The sequence below is a fragment of the Procambarus clarkii genome, chromosome 14 (assembly GCF_040958095.1).
Source record: "Procambarus clarkii isolate CNS0578487 chromosome 14, FALCON_Pclarkii_2.0, whole genome shotgun sequence".
NCBI classification, from domain to species: domain Eukaryota; kingdom Metazoa; phylum Arthropoda; class Malacostraca; order Decapoda; family Cambaridae; genus Procambarus; species Procambarus clarkii.
Window position 1 is genome coordinate 39,551,173 of NC_091163.1, and position 12,500 is coordinate 39,563,672.

The window sequence follows — 12,500 nt, forward strand, 5'->3', positions numbered from 1 at the left end:
GTGGCGTCGTCCAGGGCTTGGAGGCCACTAGCGGCCCTCTTGTGGCGTCGTCCAGGGCTTGGAGGCCACTAGCAGCCCTCTGGTGGCGTCGTCCAGGGCTTGGAGGCCACTAGCACCCCTCTTGTGGCGTCGTCCAGGGCTTGGAGGCCACTAGCAGCCCTCTTGTGGCGTCGTCCAGGGCTTGGAGGCCACTAGCATCCCTCTTGTGGCGTCGACCAGGGCTTGGAGGCCACTAGCACCCATCTTGTGGCGTCGTCCAGGGCTTGGAGGCCACTAGCAGCCCTCTTGTGGCGTCGTCCAGGGCTTGGAGGCCACTAGCAGCCCTCTCGTGGCGTCGTCCAGAGCTTGGAGGCCACTAGCAGCTCTCTGGTGGCGTCGTCCAGGGCTTGGAGGCCACTAGCAGCCCTCTGGTGGCGTCGTCCAGGGCTTGGAGACCACTAGCAGCCCTCTGGTGGCGTCGTCCAGGGCTTGGAGGCCACTAGCAGCCCTCTCGTGGCGTCGTCCAGAGCTTGGAGGCCACTAGCAGCTCTCTGGTGGCGTCGTCCAGGGCTTGGAGGCCACTAGCAGCCCTCTGGTGGCGTCGTCCAGGGCTTGGAGGCCACTAGCAGCCCTCTGGTGGCGTCGTCCAGGGCTTGGAGGCCACTAGCAGCCCTCTTGTGGCGTCGTCCAGGGCTTGGAGGCCACTAGCAGCCCTCTTGTGGCGTCGTCCAGGGCTTGGAGGCCACTAGCAGCCCTCTGGTGGCGTCGTCCAGGGCTTGGAGGCCACTAGCACCCATCTTGTGGCGTCGTCCAGGGCTTGGAGGCCACTAGCAGCCCTCTGGTGGCGTCGTCCAGGGCTTGGAGGCCACTAGCAGCCCTCTCGTAGCGTCGTCCAGGGCTTGGAGGCCACAGAGCTGAGAACTCATACTTACCAAAGCGATCCTCTGAAATTGGAAAAGTTGTGTGAGCTTGAGGGAGAATCAGATCTCTGTGATCAAACTATTAAAAGAATGAGCCAGACAGTGCTTGTGGCTTGCTGATGGTCTTCATAGAGTCAGCGGCTTCTCTCTGGGGGAGATGGGCTTTATAAAGGGCTTTATCTGGGGGAGATGGGCTTTATAAAGGGCTTTATCTGGGGGGAAGATGTGCTTTATAAAGTGCTTTATCTGGGGGGAAGATGTGCTTTATAAAGTGCTTTATCTAGGGGGAAGATGTGCTTTATAAAGTGCTTTATCTTAGGGGGAGATGGGCTTTATAAAGTGCTTTATCTGGGGGGAAGATGTGCTTTATAAAGTGCTTTATCTTAGGGGGAGATGGGCTTTATAAAGGGCTTTATCTGGGGGGAAGATGTGCTTTATAAAGTGCTTTATCTCGGGGGGGGGGGAAGATATGCAAGAGCAGCCCTAAGCCCCACCAAGAGTCCCCAGAGGACCAAGAGCAGCCCTAAGCCCCCACCAAGAGTCCCCAGACGACCAAGAGCAGCCCTAAGCCCCCACCAAGAGTCCCCAGACGACCAAGAGCAGCCCTAAGCCCCCACCAAGAGTCCCCAGACGACCACAAGCGGCCCTAAGCCCCACCAAGAGTCCCCAGACGACCAAGAGCAGCCCTAAGCCCCACCAAGAGTCCCCAGACGACCAAGAGCAGCCCTAAGCCCCCACCAAGAGTCCCCAGACGACCAAGAGCAGCCCTAAGCCCCCACCAAGAGTCCCCAGACGACCAAGAGCAGCCCTAAGCCCCCACCAAGAGTCCCCAGACGACCACGAGCGGCCCTAAGCCCCACCAAGAGTCCCCAGACGACCAAGAGCAGCCCTAAGCCCCCACCAAGAGTCCCCAGAGGACCAAGAGCAGCCCTAAGCCCCCACCAAGAGTCCCCAGACGACCAAGAGCAGCCCTAAGCCCCACCAAGAGTCCGCAGAGGACCAAGAGCAGCCCTAAGCCCCACCAAGAGTCCCCAGACGACCAAGAGCAGCCCTAAGCCCCACCAAGAGTCCCCAGAGGTATAATGAGAGACGCGCCACAATATTACAATGAAAGATGCTATCACGAGGCGGATCATTGTTGTTGATGTGTTGGTGTAGTTACTGGTGATGATATCTTGTGATAACCAGTGTGAGGGGTGAGGGGTGAGGGGTGAGGGGTGAGGGGTGAGGGGTGAGGGGTGTGGGGTGAGGTGTGAGGTGTGAGGGGTGAGGGGTGAGGGGTGAGGGGTGAGGGGTGTGGGGTGTGGTGTGTGGTGTGTGGGAGGTGGGGTGAGGGGTGAGGGGTGAGGGGTGAGGGGTGTGGTGTGTGGTGTGTGGGAGGTGGGGTGAGGGGTGAGGGGTGAGGGGTGAGGGGTGAGGGGTGAGGGTGTGGGGTGAGGGGTGAGGTGTGAGGGGTGAGGGGTGAGGGGTGAGGTGTGAGGGGTGAGGGGTGTGGGGTGTGATGTGTGGGGTGAGGGGTGAGGGGTGTGGGGTGAGGGGTGAGGGGTGAGGGGTGAGGGGTGAGGTGTGAGGGGTGAGGGGTGAGGGGTGTGGGGTGAGGGGTGAGGGGTGAGGTGTGAGGGGTGAGGGGTGAGGGGTGAGGTGTGAGGGGTGAGGGGTGAGGGGTGTGGGGTGAGGGGTGAGGGGTGAGGTGTGAGGGGTGAGGGGTGTGGGGTGAGGGGTGAGGGGTGAGGTGTGAGGGGTGAGGGGTGTGGGGTGAGGGGTGAGGGGTGAGGGGTGAGGGGTGTGGGGTGAGGGGTGAGGGGTGAGGGGTGAGGGGTGAGGGGTGTGATGTGTGGGGTGTGGGGTGTGGGGTGAGGGGTGAGGGGTGTGGTGTGTGGGGTGAGGGGTTTGGGGTGTGGGGTGAGGGGTGAGGGGTGAGGGGTGTGGGGTGAGGGGTGTGGGGTGTGATGTGTGGGGTGTGGGGTGTGGGGTGAGGGGTGAGGGGTGTGGTGTGTGGGGTGAGGGGTGTGGTGTGTGGGGTGAGGGCTGAGGGGTGAGGGGTGAGGGGTGTGGTGTGTGGGGTGAAGGGTGTGGGGTGTGGGGTGTGGTGTGTGGGGTGACGGGTGAGGGGTGAGGGGTGAGGGGTGTGGGGTGATGGGTGAGAGGTGAGGGGTGTGGGGTGAGGGGTGAGGCGTGAGGGGTGAGGGGTGAGGGGTGTGGTGTGAGGGGTGAGGGGTGAGGGGTGAGGGGTGAGGGGTGAGGGGTTTGGGGTGTGGGGTGAGGGGTGAGGGGTGAGGGGTGTGGGGTGTGGTGTGTGGTGTGTGGGGTGTGGGAGGTGGGGTGAGGTGTGAGGGGTGAGGGGTGAGGGGTGAGGGGTGTGGGAGGTGGGGTGAGGGGTGAGGTGTGAGGGGTGAGGGGTGAGGGGTGTGGGGTGAGGGGTGAGGGGTGTGGGGTGAGGGGTGAGGGGTGTAGGGTGAGGGGTGAGGTGTGAGGTGTGAGGTGTGAGGTGTGAGGGGTGAGGGGTGAGGGGTGAGGTGTTAGTGTTGAGATATGAGGATGTTGGTGTATGGTAGGGAGAAAGTAATCAAACTTTATGCTATAATTAGCGTCTGTTGTTGTGTTGTTAATGTCCCAGGTAAGTCTTAACTGCCACCTAGCCCCTAGGACGGTCCAGCAAGACTATCTTCCTCCTCCAGGGACAGTTAAGGCTAGGAACGATGTCCCAGGTAAGTCTTAACTGCCACCTAGCCCCTAGGACGGTCCAGCAAGACTATCTTCCTCCTCCAGGGACAGTTAAGGCTAGGAACGATGCCCCAGGTAAGTCTTAACTGCCACCTAGCCCCTAGGACGGTCCAGCAAGACTATCTTCCTCCTCCAGGGACAGTTAAGGCTAGGAACGATGTCCCAGGTAAGTCTTAACTGCCACCTAGCCCCTAGGACGGTCCAGCAAGACTATCTTCCTCCTCCAGGGACAGTTAAGGCTAGGAACGATGTCCCAGGTAAGTCTTAACTGCCACCTAGCCCCTAGGACGGTCCAGCAAGACTATCTTCCTCCTCCAGGGACAGTTAAGGCTAGGAACGATGTCCCAGGTAAGTCTTAACTGCCACCTAGCCCCTAGGACGGTCCAGCAAGACTATCTTCCTCCTCCAGGGACAGTTAAGGCTAGGAACGATGTCCCAGGTAAGTCTTAACTGCCACCTAGCCCCTAGGACGGTCCAGCAAGACTATCTTCCTCCTCCAGGGACAGTTAAGGCTAGGAACGATGTCCCAGGTAAGTCTTAACTGCCACCTAGCCCCTAGGACGGTCCAGCAAGACTATCTTCCTCCTCCAGGGACAGTTAAGGCTAGGAACGATGTCCCAGGTAAGTCTTAACTGCCACCTAGCCCCTAGGACGGTCCAGCAAGACTATCTTCCTCCTCCAGGGACAGTTAAGGCTAGGAACGATGTCCCAGGTAAGTCTTAACTGCCACCTAGCCCCTAGGACGGTCCAGCAAGACTATCTTCCTCCTCCAGGGACAGTTAAGGCTAGGAACGATGTCCCAGGTAAGTCTTAACTGCCACCTAGCCCCTAGGACGGTCCAGCAAGACTATCCTCCTCCAGGGACAGTTAAGGCTAGGAACGATGTCCCAGGTAAGTCTTAACTGCCACCTAGCCCCTAGGACGGTCCAGCAAGACTATCCTCCTCCAGGGACAGTTAAGGCTAGGAACGATGTCCCAGGTAAGTCTTAACTGCCACCTAGCCCCTAGGACGGTCCAGCAAGACTATCCTCCTCCAGGGACAGTTAAGGCTAGGAACGATGTCCCAGGTAAGTCTTAACTGCCACCTAGCCCCTAGGACGGTCCAGCAAGACTATCTCCTCCTCCAGGGACAGTTAAGGCTAGGAACGATGTCCCAGGTAAGTCTTAACTGCCACCTAGCCCCTAGGACGGTCCAGCAAGACTATCCTCCTCCTCCAGGGACAGTTAAGGCTAGGAACGATGTCCCAGGTAAGTCTTAACTGCCACCTAGCCCCTAGGACGGTCCAGCAAGACTATCCTCCTCCAGGGACAGTTAAGGCTAGGAACGATGTCCCAGGTAAGTCTTAACTGCCACCTAGCCCCTAGGACGGTCCAGCAAGACTATCCTCCTCCAGGGACAGTTAAGGCTAGGAACGATGTCTCAGGTAAGTCTTAACTGCCACCTAGCCCCTAGGACGGTCCAGCAAGACTATCCTCCTCCAGGGACAGTTAAGGCTAGGAACGATGTCCCAGGTAAGTCTTAACTGCCACCTAGCCCCTAGGACGGTCCAGCAAGACTATCCTCCTCCAGGGACAGTTAAGGCTAGGAACGATGTCCCAGGTAAGTCTTAACTGCCACCTAGCCCCTAGGACGGTCCAGCAAGACTATCTCCTCCTCCAGGGACAGTTAAGGCTAGGAACGATGTCCCAGGTAAGTCTTAACTGCCACCTAGCCCCTAGGACGGTCCAGCAAGACTATCCTCCTCCTCCAGGGACAGTTAAGGCTAGGAACGATGTCCCAGGTAAGTCTTAACTGCCACCTAGCCCCTAGGACGGTCCAGCAAGACTATCCTCCTCCTCCAGGGACAGTTAAGGCTAGGAACGATGTCCCAGGTAAGTCTTAACTGCCACCTAGCCCCTAGGACGGTCCAGCAAGACTATCCTCCTCCAGGGACAGTTAAGGCTAGGAACGATGTCCCAGGTAAGTCTTAACTGCCACCTAGCCCCTAGGACGGTCCAGCAAGACTATCCTCCTCCAGGGACAGTTAAGGCTAGGAACGATGTCCCAGGTAAGTCTTAACTGCCACCTAGCCCCTAGGACGGTCCAGCAAGACTATCCTCCTCCAGGGACAGTTAAGGCTAGGAACGATGTCCCAGGTAAGTCTTAACTGCCACCTAGCCCCTAGGACGGTCCAGCAAGACTATCCTCCTCCTCCTCCAGGGACAGTTAAGGCTAGGAACGATGTCCCAGGTAAGTCTTAACTGCCACCTAGCCCCTAGGACGGTCCAGCAAGACTATCCTCCTCCTCCAGGGACAGTTAAGGCTAGGAACGATGTCCCAGGTAAGTCTTAACTGCCACCTAGCCCCTAGGACGGTCCAGCAAGACTATCCTCTTCCTCCAGGGACAGTTAAGGCTAGGAACGATGTCTCAGGTAAGTCTTAACTGCCACCTAGCCCCTAGGACGGTCCAGCAAGACTATCCTCCTCCAGGGACAGTTAAGGCTAGGAACGATGTCCTCAGGTAAGTCTTAACTGCCACCTAGCCCCTAGGACGGTCCAGCAAGACTATCCTCCTCCAGGGACAGTTAAGGCTAGGAACAATGTCTCAGGTAAGTCTTAACTGCCACCTAGCCCCTAGGACGGTCCAGCAAGACTATCTTCCTCCTCCAGGGACAGTTAAGGCTAGGAACGATGTCCCAGGTAAGTCTTAACTGCCACCTAGCCCCTAGGACAGGTCCAGCAAGACTATCCTCCTCCAGGGACAGTTAAGGCTAGGAACGATGTCCCAGGTAAGTCTTAACTGCCACCTAGCCCCTAGGACGGTCCAGCAAGACTATCCTCCTCCAGGGACAGTTAAGGCTAGGAACGATGTCTCAGGTAAGTCTTAACTGCCACCTAGCCCCTAGGACGGTCCAGCAAGACTATCCTCCTCCAGGGACAGTTAAGGCTAGGAACGATGTCCCAGGTAAGTCTTAACTGCCACCTAGCCCTAGGACGGTCCAGCAAGACTATCCTCCTCCTCCAGGGACAGTTAAGGCTAGGAACGATGTCCCAGGTAAGTCTTAACTGCCACCTAGCCCCTAGGACGGTCCAGCAAGACTATCCTCCTCCTCCAGGGACAGTTAAGGCTAGGAACGATGTCCCAGGTAAGTCTTAACTGCCACCTAGCCCCTAGGACGGTCCAGCAAGACTATCTTCCTCCTCCAGGGACAGTTAAGGCTAGGAACGATGTCCCAGGTAAGTCTTAACTGCCACCTAGCCCCTAGGACGGTCCAGCAAGACTATCCTCCTCCTCCAGGGACAGTTAAGGCTAGGAACGATGTCCCAGGTAAGTCTTAACTGCCACCTAGCCCCTAGGACGGTCCAGCAAGACTATCCTCCTCCAGGGACAGTTAAGGCTAGGAACGATGTCCCAGGTAAGTCTTAACTGCCACCTAGCCCCTAGGACGGTCCAGCAAGACTATCCTCCTCCAGGGACAGTTAAGGCTAGGAACGATGTCCCAGGTAAGTCTTAACTGCCACCTAGCCCCTAGGACGGTCCAGCAAGACTATCCTCCTCCAGGGAGAGTTAAGGCTAGGAACGATGTCCCAGGTAAGTCTTAACTGCCACCTAGCCCCTAGGACGGTCCAGCAAGACTATCCTCCTCCTCCAGGGACAGTTAAGGCTAGGAACGATGTCCCAGGTAAGTCTTAACTGCCACCTAGCCCCTAGGACGGTCCAGCAAGACTATCCTCCTCCTCCAGGGACAGTTAAGGCTAGGAACGATGTCCCAGGTAAGTCTTAACTGCCACCTAGCCCCTAGGACGGTCCAGCAAGACTATCCTCTTCCTCCAGGGACAGTTAAGGCTAGGAACGATGTCTCAGGTAAGTCTTAACTGCCACCTAGCCCCTAGGACGGTCCAGCAAGACTATCCTCCTCCAGGGACAGTTAAGGCTAGGAACAATGTCTCAGGTAAGTCTTAACTGCCACCTAGCCCCTAGGACGGTCCAGCAAGACTATCCTCCTCCAGGGACAGTTAAGGCTAGGAACAATGTCTCAGGTAAGTCTTAACTGCCACCTAGCCCCTAGGACGGTCCAGCAAGACTATCTTCCTCCTCCAGGGACAGTTAAGGCTAGGAACGATGTCCCAGGTAAGTCTTAACTGCCACCTAGCCCCTAGGACAGTCCAGCAAGACTATCCTCCTCCAGGGACAGTTAAGGCTAGGAACAATGTCTCAGGTAAGTCTTAACTGCCACCTAGCCCCTAGGACGGTCCAGCAAGACTATCCTCCTCCAGGGACAGTTAAGGCTAGGAACGATGTCTCAGGTAAGTCTTAACTGCCACCTAGCCCCTAGGACGGTCCAGCAAGACTATCCTCCTCCAGGGACAGTTAAGGCTAGGAACAATGTCTCAGGTAAGTCTTAACTGCCACCTAGCCCCTAGGACGGTCCAGCAAGACTATCCTCCTCCTCCAGGGACAGTTAAGGCTAGGAACGATGTCCCAGGTAAGTCTTAACTGCCACCTAGCCCCTAGGACGGTCCAGCAAGACTATCCTCCTCCAGGGACAGTTAAGGCTAGGAACAATGTCTCAGGTAAGTCTTAACTGCCACCTAGCCCCTAGGACGGTCCAGCAAGACTATCCTCCTCCAGGGACAGTTAAGGCTAGGAACGATGTCCCAGGTAAGTCTTAACTGCCACCTAGCCCCTAGGACGGTCCAGCAAGACTATCCTCCTCCAGGGACAGTTAAGGCTAGGAACGATGTCCCAGGTAAGTCTTAACTGCCACCTAGCCCCTAGGACGGTCCAGCAAGACTATCCTCCTCCTCCAGGGACAGTTAAGGCTAGGAACGATGTCCCAGGTAAGTCTTAACTGCCACCTAGCCCCTAGGACGGTCCAGCAAGACTATCCTCCTCCAGGGACAGTTAAGGCTAGGAAGGATGTCCCAGGTAAGTCTTAACTGCCACCTAGCCCCTAGGACGGTCCAGCAAGACTATCCTCCTCCAGGGACAGTTAAGGCTAGGAACGATGTCCCAGGTAAGTCTTAACTGCCACCTAGCCCCTAGGACGGTCCAGCAAGACTATCCTCCTCCAGGGACAGTTAAGGCTAGGAACGATGTCCCAGGTAAGTCTTAACTGCCACCTAGCCCCTAGGACGGTCCAGCAAGACTATCCTCCTCCTCCAGGGACAGTTAAGGCTAGGAACGATGTCCCAGGTAAGTCTTAACTGCCACCTAGCCCCTAGGACGGTCCAGCAAGACTATCCTCCTCCAGGGACAGTTAAGGCTAGGAACAATGTCTCAGGTAAGTCTTAACTGCCACCTAGCCCCTAGGACGGTCCAGCAAGACTATCCTCCTCCAGGGACAGTTAAGGCTAGGAACGATGTCCCAGGTAAGTCTTAACTGCCACCTAGCCCCTAGGACGGTCCAGCAAGACTATCCTCCTCCAGGGACAGTTAAGGCTAGGAACGATGTCCCAGGTAAGTCTTAACTGCCACCTAGCACCTAGGACGGTCCAGCAAGACTATCCTCCTCCTCCAGGGACAGTTAAGGCTAGGAACGATGTCCCAGGTAAGTCTTAACTGCCACCTAGCCCCTAGGACGGTCCAGCAAGACTATCCTCCTCCAGGGACAGTTAAGGCTAGGAAGGATGTCCCAGGTAAGTCTTAACTGCCACCTAGCCCCTAGGACGGTCCAGCAAGACTATCCTCCTCCTCCAGGGACAGTTAAGGCTAGGAACGATGTCTCAGGTAAGTCTTAACTGCCACCTAGCCCCTAGGACGGTCCAGCAAGACTATCCTCCTCCAGGGACAGTTAAGGCTAGGAACGATGTCTCAGGTAAGTCTTAACTGCCACCTAGCCCCTAGGACGGTCCAGCAAGACTATCCTCCTCCAGGGACAGTTAAGGCTAGGAACGATGTCTCAGGTAAGTCTTAACTGCCACCTAGCCCCTAGGACGGTCCAGCAAGACTATCCTCCTCCAGGGACAGTTAAGGCTAGGAACGATGTCCCAGGTAAGTCTTAACTGCCACCTAGCCCCTAGGACGGTCCAGCAAGACTATCCTCCTCCAGGGACAGTTAAGGCTAGGAAGAACGTCTTAAAATCCTCTACAATTCTCTCTGGATATTAAATTTCTCTAAAAAATTCTATGTAGATTGTCCAGGGAAGTGAAGATGTCTTGGTGGGGATTGTTAGAGATTGGTCAGTATTGTTGGAGGGGATTGTTGGAGATTGGTCAGTATTCTTGGAGGGGATTGTTGGAGATTGGTCAGTATTCTTGGAGGGGATTGTTGGAGATTGGTCATTATTGTTGGTGGAGATTGTTGGAGATTGGCCAGTATTGTTGGTGGGGATTGTTGGAGATTGGTCAGTATTGTTGGTGGAGATTGTTGGAGATTGGCCAGTATTGTTGGAGGGGATTGTTGGAGATTGGTCAGTATTCTTGGAGGGGATTGTTGGAGATTGGTCATTATTGTTGGTGGAGATTGTTGGAGATTGGCCAGTATTGTTGGTGGGGATTGTTGGAGATTGGTCAGTATTGTTGGTGGAGATTGTTGGAGATTGGCCAGTATTGTTGGAGGGGATTGTTGGAGATTGGTCATTATTGTTGGAGGGGATTGTTAGAGATTGGCCAGTATTGTTGGTGGAGATTGTTGGAGATTGGTCAGTATTGTTGGTAGAGATTGTTGGAGATTGGTCAGTATTCTTGGTGGAGATTGTTGGAGATTGGCCAGTATTGTTGGAGGGGATTGTTAGAGATTGGTCATTATTGTTGGAGGGGATTGTTGGAGATTGGTCATTATTCTTGGTGGAGATTGTTGGAGATTGGCCAGTATTGTTGGAGGGGATTGTTAGAGATTGGTCAGTATTCTTGGTGGAGATTGTTGGAGATTGGTCAGTATTGTTGGTGGAGATTGTTGGAGATTGGTCAGTATTCTTGGTGGAGATTGTTGGAGATTGGTCAGTATTGTTGGAGGGGATTGTTGGAGATTGGTCAGTATTCTTGGTGGAGATTGTTGGAGATTGGTCAGTATTCTTGGGGGAGATTGTTGGAGATTGGTCAGTATTCTTGGTGGAGATTGTTGGAGATTGGTCAGTATTGTTGGAGGGGATTGTTGGAGATTGGTCAGTATTCTTGGTGGAGATTGTTGGAGATTGGTCATTATTGTTGGTGGAGATTGTTGGAGATTGGTCAGTATTCTTGGTGGAGATTGTTGGAGATTGGCCAGTATTGTTGGAGGGGATTGTTAGAGATTGGTCAGTATTCTTGGTGGAGATTGTTGGAGATTGGTCAGTATTCTTGGTGGGGATTGTTGGAGATTGGTCAGTATTGTTGGTGGAGATTGTTGGAGATTGGTCAGTATTGTTGGTGGAGATTGTTGGAGATTGGTCAGTATTGTTGGTGGAGATTGTTGGAGATTGGTCAGTATTGTTGGTGGAGATTGTTGGAGATTGGTCAGTATTCTTGGGGGAGATTGTTGGAGATTGGTCATTATTGTTGGAGGGGATTGTTGGAGATTGGCCAGTATTCTTGGTGGAGATTGTTGGAGATTGGTCATTATTGTTGGAGGGGATTGTTGGAGATTGGTCATTATTGTTGGAGGGGATTGTTGGAGATTGGTCATTATTGTTGGAGGGGATTGTTGGAGATTGGTCATTATTGTTGGAGGGGATTGTTGGAGATTGGTCAGTATTGTTGGTGGAGATTGTTGGAGATTGGTCAGTATTGTTGGTGGAGATTGTTGGAGATTGGTCATTATTGTTGGAGGGGATTGTTGGAGATTGGCCAGTATTCTTGGTGGAGATTGTTGGAGATTGGTCATTATTGTTGGAGGGGATTGTTGGAGATTGGTCATTATTGTTGGAGGGGATTGTTGGAGATTGGCCAGTATTCTTGGTGGAGATTGTTGGAGATTGGTCATTATTGTTGGAGGGGATTGTTGGAGATTGGTCATTATTGTTGGAGGGGATTGTTGGAGATTGGCCAGTATTCTTGGTGGAGATTGTTGGAGATTGGTCATTATTGTTGGAGGGGATTGTTGGAGATTGGCCAGTATTCTTGGTGGAGATTGTTGGAGATTGGTCATTATTGTTGGAGGGGATTGTTGGAGATTGGTCATTATTGTTGGAGGGGATTGTTGGAGATTGGTCAGTATTGTTGGTGGAGATTGTTGGAGATTGGTCAGTATTGTTGGTGGAGATTGTTGGAGATTGGTCAGTATTGTTGGTGGAGATTGTTGGAGATTGGTCAGTATTGTTGGAGGGGATTGTTGGAGATTGGTCAGTATTGTTGGTGGAGATTGTTGGAGATTGGTCAGTATTGTTGGTGGAGATTGTTGGAGATTGGTCAGTATTGTTGGTGGAGATTGTTGGAGATTGGTCAGTATTGTTGGTGGGGATTGTTGGAGATTGGCCAGTATTCTTGGTGGAGATTGTTGGAGATTGGCCAGTATTCTTGGGGGAGATTGTTGGAGATTGGCCTGTATTCTTGGAGGGGATTGTTGGAGATTGGTCAGTATTCTTGGTGGAGATTGTTGGAGATTGGTCAGTATTCTTGGTGGAGATTGTTGGAGATTGGTCAGTATTCTTGGTGGAGATTGTTGGAGATTGGTCAGTATTCTTGGGGGAGATTGTTGGAGATTGGTCAGTATTCTTGGGGGAGATTGTTGGAGATTGGTCAGTATTCTTGGGGGAGATTGTTGGAGATTGGCCTGTATTCTTGGGGGAGATTGTTGGAGATTGGTCAGTATTCTTGGGGGAGATTGTTGGAGATTGGTCAGTATTCTTGGGGGAGATTGTTGGAGATTGGTCAGTATTCTTGGTGGAGATTGTTGGAGATTGGTCAGTATTCTTGGTGGAGATTGTTGGAGATTGGTCAGTATTCTTGGGGGAAATTGTTGGAGATTGGCCAGTAT

General features: G+C 53.9%; 1 protein-coding gene across 1 annotated transcript in view; it reads right to left on the reverse strand.

Annotated features, from left to right (window-relative positions):
* Positions 1-9,711: 9,711 nt before the first annotated feature.
* The window catches only part of LOC123748055 (mucin-2-like), a 19,519-nt gene continuing 16,730 nt past the window's right edge, over positions 9,712-12,500 (reverse strand). The window contains exon 2 of the mRNA XM_069324773.1: positions 9,712-12,500. This exon is cut by the window's right edge and continues 793 nt beyond it. Coding sequence (XP_069180874.1) covers positions 9,712-12,500 — 2,789 coding nt within the window.